Source organism: Gopherus flavomarginatus, chromosome 10, assembly GCF_025201925.1.
Source record: "Gopherus flavomarginatus isolate rGopFla2 chromosome 10, rGopFla2.mat.asm, whole genome shotgun sequence".
Classification (NCBI taxonomy): Eukaryota; Metazoa; Chordata; order Testudines; family Testudinidae; genus Gopherus; species Gopherus flavomarginatus.
The window spans coordinates 71,875,676-71,899,515 of record NC_066626.1 but is presented as its reverse complement, the minus strand read 5'-3'; the positions used below and the strand labels follow the sequence as shown (position 1 = coordinate 71,899,515).

General features: G+C 41.2%; 1 protein-coding gene across 3 annotated transcripts in view; it reads left to right on the top strand.

Annotated features, from left to right (window-relative positions):
* PDIA5 (protein disulfide isomerase family A member 5) overlaps positions 1 to 11,864 on the top strand; it is a 129,553-nt gene extending 117,689 nt beyond the window's left edge. For 2 of the 3 annotated variants that reach the window (XM_050917084.1, XM_050917086.1), the window contains 2 exons: positions 7,092 to 7,226; positions 10,628 to 11,864. In XM_050917084.1, coding sequence (XP_050773041.1) covers positions 7,092 to 7,226; positions 10,628 to 10,708 — 216 coding nt within the window. In that variant the 3' untranslated portion in view covers positions 10,709 to 11,864. Of the gene's footprint in view, positions 1 to 1,326; positions 1,441 to 7,091; positions 7,227 to 10,627 lie in introns of those variants that run through there. The other variant, XM_050917085.1, reaches the window with a different exon arrangement.
* Positions 11,865 to 23,840: the final 11,976 nt, after the last annotated feature.

Below are 23,840 nucleotides of genomic sequence, written 5' to 3'. Positions count from 1 at the left end.
TCATTTAATGATAAGGCTTGTGCAGAGGAATGTTGTTGAACAAGTTAATCAGTTATAAAATATGTGTGCATCTTAGAAGTCATACTTTTTTTTTGGCCAAACTGAGTTGAACTTTTAACCTTCTTTCTGATTTTTCTTTATTTTTCCCTTTTAATTCTTCTTGGGTGAAATCTTCCCTGTTAAGTCATGTTGTAACTCTTTGAATCTAGAGATGAGAAATAAAGATTATTTTAAACATTTTATTGTCCATCCTTCCTTACATTCTTGTTATACATTCTTGGGGTGGATATAGGAAGAAATGTATGTGTCTGAGATCTGGGCTAGCCTAATTCTTAGTTTGACCTGGCTACATAGTTCAGAGCAGTGAAAAATTTTGCTCCCTGTTCCACAGGTCAATCTAAGCCCTGGTATAGATGCAGCCAGGTCAACAGAAGAATTCTTCCATCAACCCACATACCACCTTTCAGAGAGGTGGATTAATTAGAGTGTTTCTATAAACACTCTTTCTGTCAGTGTGGGAAGCATCTACACTACGGCCCTTCAGCAGCACAGGTGCAGTGCCGGAGCTGTGCACTCTAGCAGCTGGACTGTAGACATACCCTGACTCTGGGCAGAAACGCAGAGGGGATTATCAAAAGAGCTTAAGTGATTTACAAGCAAAACCCAAGTGAAGTCTCTTGGGAGCACAAGTCCCATTGGCTTTCAATAGGACTTGTGTTTTGTAGATCACATGCAAGCTGTTGAAAATTCCACCCTTAATCCAAAACCTGGGAAATGCAATTTGTATCAGATCTATAAAATCCATAATCACGTGGGTAGTCATTGCTTACACAAATACAGTGGCCTCATTGGCTCATATAAGCAAAGGCGTCTGCTGTTAGGCACTATCATCTCTCCTTTGTTAGTACATCTTCAGTCTTCTCTCGTCTCTGTGATCTGTGATGTGTTTCAGGATATGGTTTGTATGAAAGATGCTATTAAAAAAAAACTTTTTTTGTTTCTTTTTTAGTTCCCTTTACTTCTTCCCAGTCTTTACAACCCGGCACCTTCTGTCTGTACAAGAAACAGAGGCTCCAATTCAACAAGCTCTTTAAGGACATGACTAGTCCCTTTTTCTCACGTGCTTCCAGTGAGGAACGTGATTAAGTTCTTTGCTGAACTGGGACCATAATCCTATATCTATGTTCTGCCCTGGGGTTCAGGTGGCATGTAGCAGAATTTAGTGGCACACCGTTCTCAATTCTCCTGCAGCGTTATGCCTTGTGATTACTAGTTTGTTTCCAAGAATTCTAAAAACATGTCATTTTTCTCTCTACCTTCTGCTAGGTCTGAAACAGGCTTTTCTGTCTGGAGCTCCCTGCAATTTTATTCCATCTAGGAGTTACGAAGTGAATGTACCCCAAAATGTGAGACATGCTTATCCGGATGTATTAATAAACATCTGATCACAATTTTAGCATGTGTCATGGTTGGGCTGAATGCAAACATCTGAAGGTTTTGATTCACAACTGCAGGCAGCTGTGAAAGGACTCAAAGCCCTGGAGACAATGATTGATGCCTGTGACTCTTTATTTCAGCTGAGGGCACTTAAGGCTGAAGTGCAGAGGTATAAAATGTAATGAGCTGGAACAGAAGATCCAATAGAGAATATTAAGGTTTGTACAGTTTCCAAAAGGTAGGCACACAGCAAAAACAGCTTTGTTCCCCTTTGTTGATTTCTGAAAGTACTAAGGATTGATCACCTTGGAAACCCTCTTCAGTCATGCACAACCCATAGGCTACCAAGATGTTTCTTGCTGCGTGTTGGTGCCCTTGTAGAAAAGACTTAAGGCCTTGATCCAGCAAAGGACTTAAGCATGTGACTGTCTCCGCTAACTTCAATAAGACCACTCCTGTGTTTAAAGTTACACACATCCTTAAATGTTTTGTTGAATTGTGACCCTATGGAATTAAACAGGAATTAAACCAAAAGGGCTCAATAGACATTGCTCCAAAAATAAGGAGCAAAGGTATTATTCTTAAAAATGTACAGAATGTAATAGAAAATAATTAAGCTTTCTCTGGTTTTTAAACTGTTGTCCTATAGGGTTCTGTAACAGGGATGCTAACAGATGGTTCAAGGTTTATCATTTTCTATTAAATTCTCATGGACTTTTCAATAAGTGTGGCCCTTTAGCATCTGGAAAATTTTAACTTTTTAAATTCCAGGCCTTATTATTGCAAAAATATCTGAAAAGGTGAACTGACGGAGCTCTCCCAAGTTCATAGAGAGACAGAAAACAGACTGCACGGAGGTGTGAATGTTGTCTCCATTATCAAAATTGGGCATTAATTTTGAAGACTCAACAGGCCAGATTTTTTTCCAAAGAACTCAATCTGTTGGTGTGCACTTTTCAATCACATAATACTTGTGCACTAGCGACAGAATTTGCACATTCAAAGCCCATCATCTGCATGCAAAGTCACATGCACAGAAATCAAGGTCACTATTTCAAAATTGGGCCCCAAATATCAACGTTTCATTGGTTGTCTCATGGCTGATTACTTTAGCAGAAATATCCAGCTGATGTGCTTGTCAAATGTGTCTACGCATTACAGAAGATCTGGAAATCTCTGGCTCTGGCTCTGGCATACCACTCACAGCCCCTGCACCTCCACTTGCTTTAGTGTCTCTGAACTACTGGTAAGAGCAGGCCAGTGAGGAGAGAAGTCTAGAGACGCTGAGCACATCCTGACTGTACAGAATTCAGGGTAGCTTCTGGAAAGGTTCTTGTGCAACCAACTCTGCTAGGGCCAATGAGACATCCCCCGTTGCAAGGCTCCTCCCTCACTGCAGGGCTTCATTCTATACCAGTTGCACATCACTTCTTGCTTTTCAACAGCTGACAAAATATTACTTTCAGGTACTTTAAAATATTAAACCTGGGTCCTGGGACCTTCTTGTTTTCAGCTGCCTGGGGAGCTATGGCCCTCACTTGCAGCTGCCAGGAGAGATCCCTGGGCCTTGATTTGCATCTGCAGCTCTCCTTATGGATGCTTTCACCAGAGACCATTCGTACCTTCTGGCTCACCAGCAGATGCTGAAGAGCTGCAAGTGTGACAATTGTCCCTTTGCTGAACAGATGGAGGAGCATGAAGATTTGTTCAGTCCATATTCTAGACTACAGACTCTTAGGGATGCCAATAAAACCTTTAGAAGTCCGCAGGCTCATTTTCAGCTGAGCCCCAAAAAGCTGAGTCCAAAGTTAAGCTAGAATGAATTGATTTATGGTGCTCTGATCTGAACTTCGTGGAGGAAATCTGTTGAATTTTTTCCCGTGCCCACAGAGTAAGAAATATCTAGAATTCTGCAAAAGGTGCTGCTGTTTGGGCAAGCCTCTTTGGAATTACTTACATTTTTGAACACACTTGTACTCTTATGCATCTATATAAATCCGAACACCAGTCAGCTAACAGTGGTTTTGTATGGTTGTCATCGAGGGCAAAATCTGAAGAAATTGGGATTGCACAGCCGTCACTGAAGGAAGATCTGCTGTGGTCTGCAGAACCTCTAGAAATCAGTGAGACTTAATGAATCACAATATGGAACTCCACCATTTTATTTTTGGCAGTTGGTTTTTTAAGGTTGAACGACACTTTCAGGTCCTAATCCAGGAAAATTCTGTGTGATGAAATTGGGACACAAATGCACTGAAGAAACAAGAAACTAATGCTTTGGAGATTCAAGCATGTCTTGAGTTAAAAAAAAAAAGACTCATCAGACATGGTAATGTTGTTCCTGTACATCACGGTAACTAAAGATTAATCTTCTCTTGCAAACTGATTCCCATAACAAGTGAATTGTGGATAACCTCAGTGGGGTGTATTGTATTTTGGAGATATAACCAATTACATAAATGAAACCTTGTACAGTAAACATAGGGAAGAATGGGTCCCTGTTCAATTCGTATGTGCTGTCAAAACCTTGAAGTCACTTGGCAACAACAGACTTTTTTTTTTATGATCAGATTCGTCATCTGTAGTTGACTACTCTGTAAAGCAGATGCTTAGTACCATTCTTTTTCACACTGAAATGTTATCCCTAATTTATTTTTTTAAATAAGCCTGTCCTATATCATTCCTTCCTTGAATCAATATTCAGTTATTCACTTCCATTTTCATAACAAAAGTCAATATTAGCTCCTGCAGAAATTTATTTCCTTGAATCAATAAACCTGTGCATGGCGATACATATTTTAATAGGAGAGCAACTGCTACCAAAGAAAGATATTTTACATCATCTCACAATGGCTGGAAGACACTGTTAAAATGCAAAAGGTTGAAAAACAGAAGTGGAACAATTTGCTGAAAGGAAAGGAGATTCCGTTGTCTCTTTCCCAGACACCCATTTAACACATACACGTTTTTTTAAAATGGTAACGTCACCCTGGAATAGAAAATTGTTTCGCAATTCTGTTGGGAGGTGGTTCCCCTGAAGAAAACAATGACACTAAGTATAGTAATATACTAGGGCTTGTCTACTCAGTGAGGTAATGCGCGCTATTGGGTTGTGGTTTCTAAAGCGCACTAAGGTGTTGCACAGCATATGCCCCCGTGGCTGACTCCTCCCCCTACCGCCGAGGCACATCTGGGGACATCGCAAGGAGTAATAGCTCCCATTGCTCCAGGAAGAGAGAGAGAGAGATGGAGCACCACCACCACCCTTTGACGCAGCATATAGCCTCACCAGCACATTTCCCTCCACTGCACCCCCTTGCCTCTCAATAACAGCTTTCTCCTGCTGCCAGCTAATGTAGCAAGTAGAGGCAGTCTGTGCTGCAATGCTGAGGGTTTAGGATTCAAACCCAGTTTGATGCACAATAGAGAGATTTACAGTTGCACCTAATAGAACTTGTTTTTTGCCTTTTTTATTTACAAAAAAATCCAAACCAATTAGGAAATTACATACGAAACTTCGTTAAAAGAACATTGTTAAGGCTGCAAAATCAAGAACTCCAGAGATAGGAAATACCAGGTCTACGGTTGCCTATGCAACTTTAATTCTGCCCTCTTACATATATATTATGATACGGTCTTTCATTACATGGTCAGAGACAATATTTTCTTACAGGGCTCCTGCCTTATTTTAGTGCACACAATGGTTGCACAAGGAGGCAGCAATAAGCTTGCACAACTGTAAATCTGGCTTTTCCTTTCAGCTACTTGACATGCAACCTAAATAATGGTCTTTTAATGTATAAATACCAGACATAAATAGACGAAGAGTTCTTGCTGCGGATTATTCTTAACATTTTGTCTTTAGTGGCCCCGATTCATCAAGAGTTGTACAAAATCTACCAAAATGTATTTGTGATTCTATTCCTTTATTTAAATAGTCTTCAGGAATCCTTGGTCTTTTAGGCCACTTTAATGGTTTCCCTGTTTTAACACATGAATAAAGAAGTGATATTCTGCAATGAGGTAGCAATTTTCATCCAAGGATACAATTGAGTTTGATCTTTCTAAGCCACTGTTTTATGAGGATCTCAAATCCAAAACAACACAAACCCCAAGATAGATTTTCCAGTTTATTTTAATGGCTGCCCAGATGTTGTGATCAGTTAATGTAGTTTTGACTGCCCCACCATGCAAATAAAAGACATAGTGGCATAGTAATTGATCTTTAATTATGGGAGTACGGGGCATCAGAAGCACTGACATCATGCAAATAAAAGGTATTTTGCTCAGAGTGCTTGGAGTAGGCCAGAGGAATGGAAAGTTAAAGTTAAAATGCATCTGATATTAGATTAGTTTTGAAACACTGTAGCCAGTAGTCAAAATAAACCCTTCTCTAATTGGTTGGCTTTTATGTAGCATAGACTTAACACTGTGTAACTCGCCCAGTCTCCAGCAAATGCGTAATGGGATTGTGAAGGTAAGTGTTTGTAAATTGCAATAGAACTTTAGAATAACTTCTGCAGGTGGAGCTATGTATATATAATAACAGTGGGATTGGGCCATTGTAAGTAAAGTCCATCTTCCAAAAGAGCTGAAGCTGAAAATTTAAAAAAAGGCCTGATCCTGTGATGCATCCACAACTCGCACTGCAGCCAGTGGGAAGTGCTGGTTCTCAGTGCCTCTCAGAATCAGGTTCCCAGTGGTACACACAGGGTGGTAACAGTAGCCGTAAGCCCTGTTTAGTCTGGGATGACATACTGTGGCTCCTAAGTTATGAGCTCTCTCTGTGAGCAGGCAAAGAGGAACAAAGCCAGTCTACAGTAGATCAGCAGAGAGTTGCCACGCTGGGCTCTCTTTTGAGCTATTACTGTTATTTATTTGTAGCGCTAGGGACCATACCCGAGATCAGAACTCTGTGGTGCTAGGCACTGTACATACTCATAACACACCTTACCCCAAACACCTTGCAGTCCAAACTACAAGATAGACAAAGGGTGGCAGAGGAGTAAAGCAACCTGCCTAAAGGCACACAGAAGATGAGTAACGGAGCCACGATTAAATCCTAGGTCTTCTGACTCTGGTGCCCTACCCACTAGACCCACATCTCGCTTAACCTGGGAACTGGGTGAGGGTTGTTACAGCTGCTTTGAGCATAAATCATTAATGCCCTTTACACTTGTATGAATTAATTAATAAACATTGCACCATCTTTCTATATAAGCTTCTCTGAATAAACGAAAGAGGGAAGAAGACGTTGCAGCCAGCCAGATACAGTAGTATAATTAGAGATAACGAAGATGGTTTTCTTACCCTGTAAGCACTTGCAGCCGAGTAGCCCTAATTAATGAAGTTTAAGAGATACAGTTCTAGCCAGCACAGTGAATTGCACTCCTAGAGAACAGAGTTCGTCTTACCTAAGGGTTGTGTAAGTCAACTCAAGTCTGATGCTCTTATCCTTCTCCCCATCTCTGGAGATTATAAAAGCATTGCATATTTTGGTACAAGTGATTGTTCCTATTCCAGACACATCGAGGCTGCAACAGCAGAGGGTGTGTGCACCTCTTCAGTTTCTCATCCACTAAAAGTGCCGCTCTTTGAAGCAGCAGACAGTTATGGTTTTTCATCTCTTATGTGCTATTCCTTTTGTATTTCAGATAGCTTATGCTGCAGTGGACTGTGCCAAAGAACAGAACCATGATCTGTGTAAACAGGAAGGTGTGGATGGTTACCCCACCTTTAACTATTACAACTATGGGAAGTTTGTAGAAAAATATAATGGAGAGAGAGGGGTAAGTGTAAGAACAGGTTGCAATTTGAAAAAATAACCTCCATGGGGAGAGGAATGTCTTATCTCTCTTTCCATTTTTGTTGTAAATTAACAGGACAGGGTAAACTTTCAATGTATTGCAAAAGGCTTTAACTTTTCCGCTCCCATCAGTAATTCACTGGGCTGAATCACTGTGTACCTCCCTCATACGCATTTTTGAACTAGAACTTGTTTGGTCTATTCGGGGAAATGTAGCACGTACTAAGGGAAATTTGGAGTGAATTTTGATGATTTAGGCTGCCAGGTAAGAGACTGAAGTCCAGGACCTCCATGGTAGCATTTAGTTTCAGAAAAGGGAATGACACAAAAATGAGGAATTTAGTTAAACAAAAATTAAAAGGTACAGTGGCGAAAGTGAAATCCCTGCAAGGAAACTTTTTAAAGAAACCATAATAGAGGATCAGTTTAAATGTATCTCAAATTAAAAAACATAGTAAGAGAACCAAAAAAGTGCCACAGTGTCTAAACAACAAAGTAAAAGAAGCTGTTAGATGTAAAAAGACATCCTTAAAAATTGGAAGTTTAAATTGTATTGAGGAAAATAGAAAGGAGCATAAACTCTGGCAAGTGAAGTGTAAAAATATAATTAGGAAGGCCAAATAAATAAATAAATAATTGAACAGCTAGCCAAAGACTCAAAAAGTAATAGCATTTTTTTTTAAAGTACATCAGAAGCAGGAAGCTTGCTAAACAACCAGCGGGGTCACTGGACGATCAAGATGCTAAAGGAGCATTCAAGGAAGATAAGACCATTGTGGAGAAACAAATGAATTATTTGCATTGGTCTTCACGGCTGAGAATGTGAGGGAGATTCCCAGACCTGAGCCATTCCTTTTAGATGACAAATCTGAGGAACTGTCCCAGATTGAGGTGTCATTAGAGGAGACTTTGGAACAAATTGATAAATTAAACAGTAATAAGTCAGCAGGACCACAGGTATTCACCCAAGAGTTCTAAAGGAACTCAAATGTGAAATTGCAGTACTGCTAATGGTGGTATGTAACCTATCATTTAAACCAGCTTTGGTACCCGATGACTGAAGGATAGCTAATGTGGTGTCAATTTTTTAAAAACGCTCTAGAGGCAACCCTGGCAATTACAGGACAGTAAGCCTAACTTCAGTACTAAGCAAATTGGTTGAAACTATAGTAAAAAAAACATGGTTTTTGTAAGGAGAAATCATGCCTGACCAATCTACTAGAATTCGTTGAGTGGGGTCAACAAGCATGTGGCCAAGAGTGATCTAGTGGATATAGTGTACTTAGATTTTCAGAAAGCCTTTGACAAGGTCCCTCAACAAAGGCTCTTAAGGAAATTAAGCTGTCATGGGATAAGAGGGAAGGTCCTCTCCTGGATCAGTAACTGATTAAAAGATAGGACACAAAGGATAAAATGGTCTGTTTTCAGAATGGAAAGAGGTAAATAGTGGTGTCCCTGAGGGGTCTGTACGGGCCCCAGTCCTATTCAACATACTCATAAATGATCTGGAAAAAGGGATAAACAGTGAGGTGGCAAAATTTGCAGATGATACAAAACTACTCAATATACTTAAGTCCCAAGCAGACTGCAAAGAGGTAGAAAAGTATCTCATAAAACCGAGGGACTGGGCAACAAAATAGCAGATGGGACTTTTCAGGTTGGAAAAGAGACGACTAAGGAGGAATGTGATAGAAGTCTATAAAATCATGACTAGTGTGGAGAAAGTAAATAAGGAAGTGTTATTTTCTCCTTCTCAAAACACAAGAACTAGGGGTCACCAAATGAGTAGGCAGCAGGTTTAAAACGAACAAAAGGAAGTATTTCTTCCCATAACACACAGTCAACCTGTGGAACTCCTTGCCAGAGGATGTTGTGAAGGCCAAGACTATAACAGGGTTCAAAAAAGAACTAGATAAGTTCAAGGATGGGCAGCGATGCAAAACCATGCTCTGAAGTGTTCCTAGGCTCTGTTTGCCAGAAGCTGGGAATGGGCGATGGGATGGATCACTTGATTACCTGTTCTGTTCATTCCCTTTGAATCATCTGGCATTGGCCACTGTCGGAAGACAGGATACTGGGCTAGATGGACCATTGGTCTGACCAAGTATGGCCGTTCTTATGAGATTTATGAAGGAAAGGATTCCAGCTCTAGAATCACCTGACTTAAGGGAGACACTGTCCAATTATTGGAAAATGTTCTAGCTAGTGTGTTTGTGTACAACTACCTCTTTATTGGATAGAATTAGAATTACTCTACAGTGTGTCTCTACTTTAAATGTATTGGCGATTCTCCTTTAGTTTGATGGCATGGCATAGCTATCTGCTTTTGGAGCCAGAGAATGTGATTTCTATCCCTGCTGTCATTGTGAAGTCCTGAATGGACATCGCATGCAGCAAAGTGACAACCGTGAAGTGCATAGAGTTTCAGGTTTGTTGCAATATCATAGCAAAGGATGCTGTTACTAAAGCAGTAAAACACTTCAAGAACAACCATTCTCCTGGATTCCGTTTACTGTGTCAAAGGGTTGAAGAATCTTGGCTTATAGCCTCCTATCTTGCAAAGGAATTCTAGCAGTTAGACGAAGGCACTGGGTGTCAGGAAACCTGTATTCTGTTCCTGACTCTGCCAAAGAAACCTTTACTTGTTTCATGGGATAAGAGGGAAGGTCTTATTTACCCACGAAAGCTTATGCTCCAGTACGTGTGTTAGTTTATAAGTTGCCACAGGACTCTTTGCTGCTTTTACTTGTAAATAAATTCCCTGCGTTTCACAAAGAACCACCTTTTGTTAATCAGGGCCCCAGTCCTGTAACTGATTCTGCGTGAGCAGGTCCTTTACATTCATGTGGCACTTTGTGCCCATGTGTAGTCGGATGTGATCTAAGGTCTGAGAGAGAGAGAGCCCTAGAGACAACCAAGGTCGAGCATATCATGGAATAAAGAATTGTGACACATCTCTGTGCCCCAGGGTGGCAATTGCATGTCTGCTAGCTGGTTTTGAAGTGGTGCATGCAGCATATTAATATGGCACTAATGTATGTTTCAGAGTTTATTAATGAAAAAGCATTGACAACATTTGTGAGAAGCTTCCTGCTGTCTCCTCCGTTACATTGTTGCCTTCCATATTCTTCCTTCCCTCTCCACTGCCAGTTTTTCATGAGAGACTTGATGAATCTAAAGCCTCTATGGATATTTCCTTTTCCACTTCATTGGAGGAGCCCTGCACCAGCACATTGTTGTGATCAGACCGTACAGAAGCAATGACTCTTCTCTCATTTACATTCCACATACATACCCATCCCTTGGTGTTGGGAGTCTTGAAACATTGTTTTGGTGTCTTTTATTTTAAAAATTTGACCAATATTTTTCTTTCTTTAAATACAGGAGTCTGGATTTGCCACTTTCATGCGAACCCTTAGAGAAAGAGACCATGAAAGGGTAGGGAAGAAAAAGGATGAACTGTAATTTCTGCCTCAAAAGACATTTTCCACTGCACTGTGAATGGTCCCAGGTCCATTGTTACTGCGCCTGAGATTTCACATATTCTAAAGACAGAGACTTAAAAACAAACAAACAAACAAACAAACAAAAAAACCAGCCATGGCCATTTTGTACAATTTTGAAATAAAGTGAAACTACTTGATTTTTAAAGGAAAACAGATTGTTGCCATATTCTGTTTAAAAACTAGCATTTTTCTCATGATGTGAGAATATGCCCATCAACACTCCTATGCAATATTTTTGTAATCTTTAGTGTGTCTTTAGGTGAAGATATTTGATAAGGTGATTCTGCATTTTTCTTTTGAAGGGTTTTACAATTCATGTAATAACTTGTTTGTTTTTTTTAAATCAGTGGAGGAAAATGGGACTTTTAGAAACATAAAAATCTGTTCAAATGCAGTTTTGCATTTTTGTGAAAATAGATACATGTTCTTCAGAGATGTTTGGGAGGGGGACAATTTTAAGGTGCTCAGGGATAAATAGGGAAATTGAGTTAATGAAGACATTAGCATTGACCATTCCAGATCTAACTGATTTCACATTTAATCCGCTGAACCAGAACTGTTTACAAATCTTTATAGAATGTATTGAGTCATTTTAACAAAGTTGTCAAAAATCAGCACAGCATAGTTTAAGTTCAGAATCAGTCTCATTTTTCAGCATTTATGTCATCAAATGCCCCTGTAAATATGGGAGCAAAATGTAGTCTGTTTGTCTTTTTGTAAGTTATGTTTAGGCCATATGAAATGCCTATTGAAAAGCAGAATATTTGATTGTATGTCTGACAGATGTGTAATATTTTTAATATGCAGAAATTACATGCAAGACAATTTGTTTACATTCCAAATGCTTGTCCGTATTGTTTGTTAAATAAAAATTAAAAAATAGAGTTCTAGCATTAAAACAATTTCTTTAGCAGTCATGTTAAAGACTGTAAATCACTGTAAACAAATACAGCATTACTACAGAGAGTGCTTTAAAAATGTGCGATTGTGGTGTTCATGCTACAAAGTTAAATTCATCTGGAGGTACCTGTAATGTCTTCATAGAATGGGTTTTTTAAGATTCATTTTGACCTAAAAAAAATCAATAAAAAATTGAAAATTGTTTTAATCGTGAATCAGCCTTGTTTTGCAGCTCTTTCAGGCAATGTGCTTATGTAACCAGCTCCTGTAAGAGCTGGTGACAAGAAAGCATAAGCCACTGCAGATTCCATGAACAAGGGTTATTTCCTGTCTGACTAAGGGGCAAGCCTATCGTTTAGCTCTTATAGGTTCATTGTTTTTAAATGTATCCTCTGTGGCACTAGTCTCACATTTCACACACTCTGGTGACACTGAGCTGCAGGTTGACATAGTATCCTCATTAAATGAAGGAGAACCATCACTTGGACCTGAACACTTTCTCTATTGCTATTAGACTTTTGCAGATATATTAAATATATCTTATAAATATATATATATGAAATATCTCTTTTGCCTGTCTCACCCCTGTAGGGGGCAACTTCTCACTACACTGGTGGAGAAGTGAAGGGTTTTCTCACACTCTTGTCCATTTTGGGTGCACGTCACCGCCACCACCTCCTCTCTCTTGCCCAATTAATGGGACTGTACATTTGCCACTCATTAAGCTGCTGAAGCCGTTACTGAGTAATCAGGAGTAAGAGCTGGTAGGCTGATTTGTCTTGTGTGGTGGCCAGCTTGTTAACCATGCCATAAATCTAAGCAATGATGATGCCATGCCAAATATTTCCTCTTATTAGGCACCTCCTGAATCTTCCCACCACCAACAAAATTAGCTGTCAAGCAGTACACGGATATTCTGCATGGCCTAATAATTTATTACAACCTCCTATTTACCCTCCCACTAGTCAATTTATTTTTTTTTTGGCATAGCCACTGTTTTGCATTATGTCCCATTCTCATTGGTAGCTATGGATCAGATCCTTTAAACTGTCCTCATGCTGAGTAGGGCCTATTCAGCCTTATGTGTGAGAACAAAAATTATATAGGTCTTTAGATTCCAAGAGGGAAGATCTTTGCTTCTGGCTGAGTATGAAGCAATGAATACAATCAGTCCAAAACTGTAGACGTGTTACTGTAATTTTCCTGATCTCTTAAGTGGTTGGCACTGAGGAAAGGAAATACAACATCCATGAAATCCTAAGCTGTGGGATTTGTCTATATTTGCATTAATTGCAGCGAATTGTAGACTTTTTAAAAAAAATCAGATCATAGCTGGCCAATGGTGACATCACTTCTTGGGACTGCTGTGATTTATAGGCTTTAGTAAATGTTTAGAATAGGACAATTACACACTATGCTTTAGACCAGTAATTCTTTACAGCTGGTTACACCATAATAAAATTAAGGAGCCTAGTTTTTCTTTTGGTGTTTTGTCATGTTGCTTCTTGGACTTGGAGGGGCTTTTTCCTCAGTTAATTGTGTGTTAATGTACAAATACAAAATACTTGAAAATACTTTACCTACTGTTATAGGGTCATTACTCATCTGGTTTATAGTCAGAATATCTTTGAAAGAATGATTTTGAACAGGATGAACAATTAAATCTAATTGCTAACAAAAGCATTGGCTACTATGAACCAGAATATATCAAGCTTGCATCCTAGCCTGTTTAAGTAACATTTGGGCCTGATTCTGATCTTGGTTACACTGGTGTAAATCCAGAATAAATTTATTGAAGTCAATGAAGTTAGTCTGAATTTACACTAGGGCAAATAAAATCATATTCTGACCCGTTGACGTTACACTGGCTATTCAACTTCCTTTTTTCTAAAATCACACTTAAAAAACATTTTTTTTACAAGCTCTTACTTTACAGACACAAGATTTGAGTCACTGTCTTTAAATGGAAGGCCAGTTTCACATATTTATCATCCCCAGGCATTTGCAGACGGTATGGCTAGTCAAGCATGAATTTGTACTATTAAAGATGAGTAACAATCTTTGTCAAATCAGGTATCAACAATAAATTAATTACTTGTCATTAGTGGCTTGCAGTGAATCAGAGAGGCTGCCGTTCTTGTGGACCATGGTCCTGATTCTGCAGCCTTGTCAGTATGATCCAAAGGCCCTTCAAGTCATTCCTGGGAATAGCCCCTTTGAGACTAACGGTGTGAGTAAAGAAGTCATAGATTCCAAGGCCAGAAGGGACCCTTGTGATCATCTAGTCTTACCTGTATAACAGAGGCCAGAGAACTTCCCCAGACTAATTTCTAGAGCAGGCCGTGCCATTCTCTTTTTGGTTTGCAAGTTCACTTCGCATTTTATATTTGCATTTGCTTTTTAATTCTTCCATTTCAGTCTCTCATTTCAGAGCAACTAGCTGAAGTTCTCTGCGTTCTGATAGCTGAGGGGGGCAGGGAAGCCCAGATGATTTACTTTCCCAGATCAGAAAATGCTATTGTACATCTAGTGCAGCTGGCCAGACTACCAAGCTTCCTAGTGCCACCTTCAGCCACGATGCTGTTATGAAGTAGAGCCCTTTTAAGACTTTTCTTTTTCCTGAATATACATGAAGTCTCTTTAGGAAAAAAATCAAACTTTGTGCATAGGGAAGCCAAGCCTAGTGTGTTAGAGGTAATGTAGTTCAATATGAGCAACCAGCTAGTGGAGGTAGCTGGCTCTATTCAGGCATATCTTTCCATCTTGTAAGGTCTTTGGAACCCCAGAGGACAATCAGGAGAAAAGGTGTATGTGTTTGGTAAACTCTACACAACATTCATGTGCCACTGTGCAAAGGGCCAGCCAAAGACTATGTACCACTTAAATCCTCAAAATCGGCCTTGTACTTGCCCCACAGAGCCTTAGATTTCTTCCCAAGTGAGTAAGGCTACAGGATAAAGTCCTATGTAACTGTAGAGGCAGGGCCCTTTATTTTTGGTTTTTATTTTCTTTAATTTTTCCCAGGAATGTATTGGTGTTTATTACTACAACAACAAAAATAGGTGAAAATCGGTGGAAAAAACGATTAATTTTTATGGGTAAATACCTTGGTTTATTTTGCTGGATGGAAGGAAAAGTATTCAGTAGATTAATGCTTTGATGAGTAGACCTCAGTGTGGCTTGCTGCAGAACTAAAAACACAACACCACATCTGAATTTAAGAAAATATATCTCCAATCCCCAAATACACATGTTCATTTGAATAAACAGTTTACTGTTGTAGACTTAGAACTATTAGCCTATAAATATTTACATTTAATAATCTGCAATGCATACACTCAACGTCATTCTTTTCTCCTGTTTTTGTTTTCTGAAACATTCTGATACAGATTTTTGTTTTCGTCCCATTTTAGTGTGTCACATCTTTAAACCATTATCTGCTAACAGTTTGAAATGGGTCTGTGGTGGGTGTGAGATTGTGCGTGTCTAAATGTACTGATTACACTTCGGAGTTCGAGTGCATGCCTATTTGTTTATTGTGTGTATCTTCTAGACTAATACATAGCCTACTTGAATATACACACAGACGAATGTATTCTCATAATACATATATTTCATGCAATATATTGTATTTTCCTAATAAAACAAGTTATTTTTTATATATTTGAATGATTCAAAATTGGGGTGAAAATTGGAAAAAAACAATATTTTGTAAAACTTGTGGGGGTTTTTTGGTAAATGTCAGTTTGAACTGAAAACAAAGGGGCTTATGTACAGGTTAGTAAGGGAAGCTCATTTACTGGCCCAAGAACCTATATTGGGAAACTGGGCTGCTTTTTTCAAAGGAATTTCAGGGATTCATGTCCCCAGGTTCCACTGAATTTGTTGAATTTCATTGGGATTTGGGGTAATTACCTTACGTTGCTTTAAAAATCCAAGCCTTAGTCTCCGTCTAGTGGCTAACTGCTCTACCATTAAGAATAAAACGTGACTAGAGGAAGAAAGGAAGCTTGTATGTTTAAATCTTTAATCCAAGGATTCTATAGCTAGATAAATAGTCTCTGAATAAGCAAGTCCTGCATGCATAGTAAAATTTAAGATAAAACTGAAGTACATTTCTGAGGTATTCTATGAAAACATTTCATGGATGATTTAATGAGTTTCGGGGTTTATAGCTTTTTGAAAGAAACATCACTCAGCAATTCAGGAATTTACTAGTTGATTTTATTTTATTTTTTAAACAGACTCAGCATCAATCGTAATAGTCTTGGTAGTAGTGAATCAATAGAAAAGCAATGTAGAAAAGAAAACATTATGTATACAGATTTACCAGAGTAATTCATGATCCCTGCCAACATGCATTTTACAGCTCAAAAACATTTGACAAAGTAATCTTACATTCAAAATAATCCAAGGAGCAGGGACTACTTATTTATGTATACACTCCATTTAATTTAATGGTGAGTAGTCCCATAAATCTGTAATGAAGGACTACACCACGGAGTAGGAGTTTCAGAATGGAATCCTGAAAGCAGCGAGAAAGAAATTTAGCCTTTACCACCAGCTGATGATCTTTAAGTCAAATATCTGTTTTCTTTGCCATTTGATTCCCTACATTAATGTTACCTTCCCTTAGTTTTTCCAACAGTAGAGCTGCAAACCAGTGGATCCAAAATAAGTTTTCCCTTTTATCTGTGAGCTTTAAAATTTCTGGATGTATAGGTAGGAGTATTAAGGGTAAATTAAAATGATGGAGTTTGCAGCAAAGGTCATGTGTGTAGTGCGAAAGAGATTCATACTGAAAACATGGTTGAGGTCACTACTCTTTGGACTTCAGGGAAAACTTTACTCAAACCCTTCCTTTAGTAGGAGTGTATCAGTCAATTAATGGGACTAATTTTTCTGCTTACCTTTCATAGCTAGGCTTAAGTTGAGAGGGAAAAACAAGAGCTGATCCTTTTCTATTCATTGCTCTTGACTGGTTGCATACAAAACTGCCCAATGTCCAAGGACTTAGGACATCTTAAGCCTCAGAGCCATGATAAAGAGGCACACAGGGGTAAGGCTCCACCAGTCATGGACTCTACAGCTGCAACACTGCCACCTATGATACCATCCAGGTCGAGGAACCGAGAACCACTAGTACCATCAAAGAGCACACAATGGAGCCTCATTCACTGGCAGTACTGTCATGACCCCATATGGATCTGCCATGTAAGCCTTCCCACATTGCTTGTCCCACCAGAGTTAGGCAAGCAGAAATATACACCACTCTAGAGAACATCTGTGCTCTCCTGGATCCACAGATGCCCCAGTCCAGATCCCCTCAATGCTCACCAGGGGGGATTTTGACAGTGTCAGGAGACAAGGGGCTATGGGAAGAGAAGTCCATCTTGAGTACTGTCTACTAGTTGTGGCTGTCCTTCAACAGGAACGATTGCACTGCCTATTGAGCCCAATCTGACCTTTTTGTCATTGGGAAAATCAGATGTGCTGGAGGAACCATCATCGATTTCACCAAGGGAGATCAGTCCAGACATGCGATCAAGAGCTTTCTGAAACCAGCCATGTCCAACTGGGATTACCCCCTCGGGTCCAGCAGGACCCATGCCTTGGGGACTTTCACAACCCTCTTTTACCCCTCATATGAGCCTTTGGGGCTTATGAGACCTGTACAAGTGACACCCAGAGTCTGTGGCGTCTAATACTGAGTCATATCACCCTTCACAAAGCAACTAGAACTTTCTCCTGAGCTCAGAGAAAAGGCGGAATATGAGCTGGTTCTGCTGCTTACTGATGAAGGTAGCTTCCTCATCTCCTGATCCAGCTTCACTGTCTCCTCTCAATGACCACAGCAATTCCTGAAGCTACTATGGAGGGTGGCAGAAGAGCTCCAAATCTCTTTAGAGGTGATTCAGGACACAATATATAAACTCAGAGACATCCTGAAACACACAGGATCCAGACAGCCAGCGCTCCCGTGAACAAAGCCATACAGGAAGCAGCCAGGGCATCGTATACACCAGCAACATTCCTTGCTATCCCTCTCTAGAATTCCATAGCAGTCTAGTCGTTTTTATTATACTTATTAGTCTGGAACCACTACTAACTTCTTCTCCGTATTGGCCTTCCAAAGAGTTAGTCAGATTTTACAGATATTACTTTACCTCCTAGTCTACAGTACTCAATCTCATCAAGTACTCGTCAAGGAAAACAGTTCCCTTATGAACAAAATCTTTAGAAAGTGGCCTCTGATGCCCCACTTAAATGGCTTTATATATACTGGGCATTCAACAGAGAGAGCCTGGTTCATTAGCATGTGCAATTCTCCGTGATCTGATTAGTTCTTACAGCTTATTTGGCAGCAAAAGTATAAAGCCACCACAGTCCACATGCTAAATATGTTCACAGTTAACTGAGAGAGAAGGAAGAAATGGTGCAAAAGTAACAGGCTTTGCTTGTAAAGAGAAGCAGGGGTTTTATCAAGGGCATTAGATTTATCTACTGTAGCAGACTGGACATACCCAGTGCACTAGTCTCACTCACACTTTGGCACCTCTCAACTATTTAAATACATAATAATTCTTCTCATGCTGATGTCCCTGTCCAGCATATTTAATTTTTGTGCCTCAGGATGATAATGGATTCCAACGTGTAGTTCCCATGGCCATAAACCAGTGACAGGCATAACAGAATGCACTCTCCATTTGCACAGTACATAAAACTAAATTAAACAGTTATTAGTGTATTAACAATATACTCACCCCCTCTTTATTGCTGTTAAACTGACAGTATCTAAACCACCCTTGTAACAGGAAGTACTGTGTGGGGGTGTCAGTGGGGTGCGTGTGTGCTGGGTCTTGGGATCAGCTTTCCTCCACTCCAGCCTTCTGTTGCTCACTTATCCCATGGTTCCTCTTGCTCTCCAGGGTGCTCTCCTTGTGACTCAGCCCTTTGGCCATGTCACTATATAGTTTTCCCCTTCCAGGGTATCTTCCTGCTGGACCCAGATCATCCCCCATGACAATTCCCAGGCTGTACTACTTCCCCAGTGGCTGGTAGGCCAACCCAGGCCTGCCCACTACTTCGGGTTCCAGCCAGGGACCCTATCATCATCAGCTAAGATCTACAGCAGGAGTCGGCAACCTTTCAGAAACGGTGTGCCGTGTTTTCATTTATTCACTCTAATTTAAAGTTCCAAGTGCCAGTAATACATTTTATCGTTTATGGACGGTCTCTTTCTATAAGTCTATAATATATAACTAAAGTTTTTTAAATGTTTAAGAAGCTTCATTTAAAATTAAATTAAGATGTAGAGCACCCTGGACTGGTGGTCAGGACCTGGGCAGTGTGAGTGCCACTGAAAATCAGCTCGCATGCTGCCTTCAGCACCCGTGCCATAGGTTGCCTACCCCTGATCTACAGAGTCTCCTCTTTGCTGCTTTTTCCCTGGGCTCTTCCTACTCCATTTTCCACAGGCTTTCTTCCTCACAACTCCTCTGGTAAACTCTTCCATCAGGGACAGGATCCCAAGGCTTTCTCTGCCTGGGTTTCCTCCTAGCCACCTCTCTGTGCTCAAAGAGTGGATGCTGACTATCTCCTTACAGCCCTAGCTAACTCCCCTTCTCTCTTGGGACTGACTGCAGACCTCCTACCTGCAGCCCCCAACTGTTGTCACCTTGGTGGCTTTATACAAGCTCCTGCCCAGGTGGGCTTCATCTTCAATTAGGGCTTGTCTTCACACACAGCACTGCTGCAGCATTTTAGTGAAAACACTAAGAGTCTCTCATTGGTGTAGTTAATCCACCTCTCTGAGAGCTATGTCGAGAGAAGCCGTCTTGTCAACATAGCACTGTCTGCAGGGCAGGTTAGGTCAGCAGATCACCACCACTTGGGGTGTGGATTTTTCACACCTCCAAGTGATGTAGTTATACTGATATAGGTCAGTAGTGGAGACCTGGCCTTGGCTTTTGCAGATCCTGACTTGCCTCCAGGTGAAGCCTATCAGGTTAATTGTCTATTAAACTAATGTGGGGTAGACTCCCCATCAGAGAGATTTTTGATTTTTTTCCCCACCTACTTAGGAGCTCTAACGTGACCATCTATTTCAACAAGAGAAGCATTATAGTATGAAATAATTAATAAGGCTGCTATTCTGTCATGGACGTCATGGAACCTCCGCAGCTGCAGCAGCCAATGCGGCTGGCCCCAGGGAGCACCCCAGCAGTGGCGGTCCCGGGGGCAGCTGCAGTAGTGGACCTGGGGAGCCCTCGAACACCGGTCCCGGGGGCCCATGACTAAATCTTGGCCTTAATCATTAGCGTGCAGTGATGGGCAGGAAAGTGAAGTATGTAAAAATGGCATTTTCTTACTCAGCAGACAAGCACCCTGGCTTTATTCAGTCACATCTTCTGACACCATGAGTGACTGCTCCAGTGTTACACTGCTGCAGAATTTGGCCCTGAGTTTACAGTTGTTGTGGGCATGTTCTACTACTTTTGACACCTGGTAGCTGGCTCTGCACAGCCAACAAGGCTCCAAGGTCATAATTCAGCAAAGCATTTAAATACATGCTGAAATCCCACTGACTTCAGTGGCACTTCAGTCTGTGCTCGAGTGCTTTCCTAAATAGGGATGGGCTTCATCATGTTCTTAAGTGGCTTGCTGAATCAAGACCTGAAAGCCAGATCTGGATCCCATTTTGGCTTGTGAGAATTGTTAAGCAAGTTCCAATACAGGGTCAACTCTGCCCTCAGTAGAGCTGGCTGAACATTTTCTGATAGAACAGGCTGGTGGGCTGCCTCAGAGTCCTGGATCCTCAGATGCCAGACTGCCTGCCTGGCAGATGCATGAGTTGACTGATCTACCTGGGAAGTTGGGCAGTCGGTTCCCCACCTGGCTGGCTCCCTGAGCCACCCATGGGACGGAGGACTGGGCAACTGGTTCTATTGTACCAGTAACCTTTAAAAACTTTAAGCATGCGTTTCTCTCAGCTGTAAAGTATGGCATTCTCAATTATAGCAAGATATCCGATGTGCATATTGCTGCTACAGTCTCTATTCAGCCTTACCTGCTAATCAGTAATAAATAAAATATGAATGTTACTCAAAAGAGACAGTATTCTTCCTCTGTCTTGGTGAGTTACTATTATGCAGAGCTACATTTCCATCCCATTCAATTATAATCTTATTTGATCTTACAGTACCTAATAATGCTTTCCAGCCCTGCTAAGGCTACGTTCTATGTCTCTGAATTAATTTACAGCTATAACATCATAACTCTACTTATGCAAAGTTTGTTGTGGATATTATTATATTCAAGGGCAAATTGCTTTAGGGACCCAGAGTTCTCTGAATAGAAATGAAGTGTTCATAGTACAATCTTATTAATAAATAATGCTTTTATTTATTTTAATTGTTTAAATGGCATCTACTGGAAGTTCTGGCCTTGTGATGTGATCAGCTTGGAATGATTTTCCCTCTCTGGAAATATTTGAATACAAAGAAAGTCTGGTGATGTGTTCAATTACAGTAATGTAGGGAACTAAAGGGATTATGCTTACTAGAAGTACATTAATGTGGTTTTTTGGTTAATTTTTCCCCGCTGAACAGGAAATAAACTAAATAGAGACAAAAAGCCCGGAAGCAAGACCTTTATTATTGGAATGGCTTGTTACATGATAATCAAAAATAGCCCAACTTGTTTTATTTCTACAAATCCAGGATTGATGGCGCTGAAAATAAAAATGCACTTATAACTCGACAGTCTCATTGGAGCCTGTTACTTTGCAGACTGACTGAGATGCAGTGTGAAGATTAGAGACACTAAGTATTTTGCATGCCACAGTTGTTGTAGCAAATGCATTTATTAGTTGTGAGGTTTCTTATGTGATATTACTGGGTTTCTTCACATTTTTGTAAGGTCCCAGAGAATGAAACACTGTTGCTCTAAGGAACAACCCCTTCTGCCTCCAGAATGGACTCGAGAAAATTTCAACAGAGAAACTCAGGAAAACATGTGAACAAAGAAATAAACTATGTTTCACAGCCGTTCTTTATCACCCTGACCACACTCCCACCTCAACTGTGCTGGCAACAGCAGCATTGAAACCAGGGAAGCAGTGACTGTATTACCAACTCTCACAATATTTGGTGTTTTTCTTAAAGTCCCAGATGCTAGGCTCACCTTCTTATCTGCGAATGTCAACTTTCATTTAAAAACAGTAAGGTTCTTGATATCATGGTTGTGGACAAAAGTGTGACCTGTACAAGCTCCAACAAAAACACAAAGACCTAAACAGTGTTCTGATTTTTAAGCCACTGTCATGATTTTGGGGGATTTGGTTAATGTTTTGTAAATATTTGGGGTGAAATGATGGCCCTAACTTCCATAATGGAATGGAATAATGGCCAAAACGTCCACTGATTTCAACAGAGCCAGAATTTTACCTTTGGGGTGAAACGCTGTGTGAGAAACAGTAGGGCACAGAGGCTGGGGGGGTTTTCAGAGCTTCCTGCAGCAGGGGTAGAAATCTGGGAGTGGGTCTGACCCGGCCCCAGATGCCATGCAGATGAAGAGGAAGTCCTGTCTTCCCCAGCTCAGCTGTGACTAGTGGCTGAGCCTGGCACAGGGTAGGAACCACAGCTGTGTCTTCCCCAGTCCTGCCTCTTGCCCCGCATGATTTACCTCTCTGTCAGCCGCCTTGGGCACCCAAAACATGTGCACAGTGCCGCAGAATTCCCCTAAGAGTAAATTATGCAGGATTTTTCAGAACAGTGCCACACTTTATTATTTCAGAGTTCTAAACCACATCCTAAAATAACCAACCAATTCAATTTAATCTATGACAGTGGTGCCCAACCTTTTTCATCTGCCACTGACAAGTAGCAACATCAATAGGTGTTGCTACCGAAATGCCGCCAACAAGCAGTGTCCAGAGGCGTTGCTGCTGAAAACTGGCGGCATTTCGGTAGCGATGCCTCTGGATGGCACTGCTTGTTGGTGGCATTTTGGCAGATGGTTGTCTGCCGGCCAGTACATGGGCGCACTTAGAAGCCCCGGCGGGCACCATGGCACACGCAGGCACCGCACTGGGGACCCTGATCTATGAGGACCGGACCTGTTCAGCACCACTGCTTACAATTCAACTCACCCATCTAAATTCTGAAGTTATCCAGCCAACTTTACATTCCCCTTAACCTTTTCTTTTCCAGAGGATCTACTCCTCCTTTATACATGCATTTTCGCTTTACATTTCTCCTCTTGATCTGCTGAGCCCTAAGGCCCAGAACCTCGAAAGCATCTAGGTGCCTAACTCCTATAGGACTTAGGCACCTAAATACCTTTGAGGATCTGGGCCTAAGTTCTTTCCTCTCTGTTGCAGCTCCTACTGGTTAATTCAGTAAACAGTGTCCCTTGGGCATATGCTGGTCACATTACAGAAAAGTTAAACAGGATTCTTGTCAGGGACTGGTAATAGGCTGTGGAGGCTTTTCACATCAAGCCCGGTTGTTTTCGCTGAGTTACCAGATGATTGTTTGGTGGTCTGTGTGAACAGTGCTGGACCCGCTCTCAGTCCAGTCCCTGGTGCCAGCTACCGCTGGGGCTGAGCTGGGAGCGTTGGTGGACTCGGCAGAAACACCAAGGATTATTAATTATTATTTATATAACGTTAACACTTCACCAGGCACTTTACACGGGGGGGGGGGGGGGGGGCTGTCCACAAGCACCTGAGGGAGTGTTAGGAACACAAATCCCATTGAAAGTCATCAACTATTAGGGCCCTACCCCGGGGCCCCGCCTGTTACAGGCATTTGTGGCAACTTTTCCAATATCCGTAACTTTATTAGCATCACAAATCAATGACGACGTGAACTACCGCCCCACCCCCACAGAGCAATGGCGGTCCCTTCTCACCCCCACAGAGCAATGGCGGCTCGCCAAGTCCCACCCCCACAGAGCAATGGCGGCCCAGCCGCCTCGTCCCCACCCCCACAGAGCAATGGCGGCTCAGCCCCATCTGAGCAACCGCGCCCCCGACCACCTCCATATCATCGGAGAGCAACGACACCTCAACCACCTCCTCAGTCCTCACCCCGCCGCCGAGCACCGTACGGGTGATTACGCAGAGTCACGTGATATCCTCTCGCCCCGCCATTGATTGCTGCGGGGCACGTCGCTGGGTCCCACAA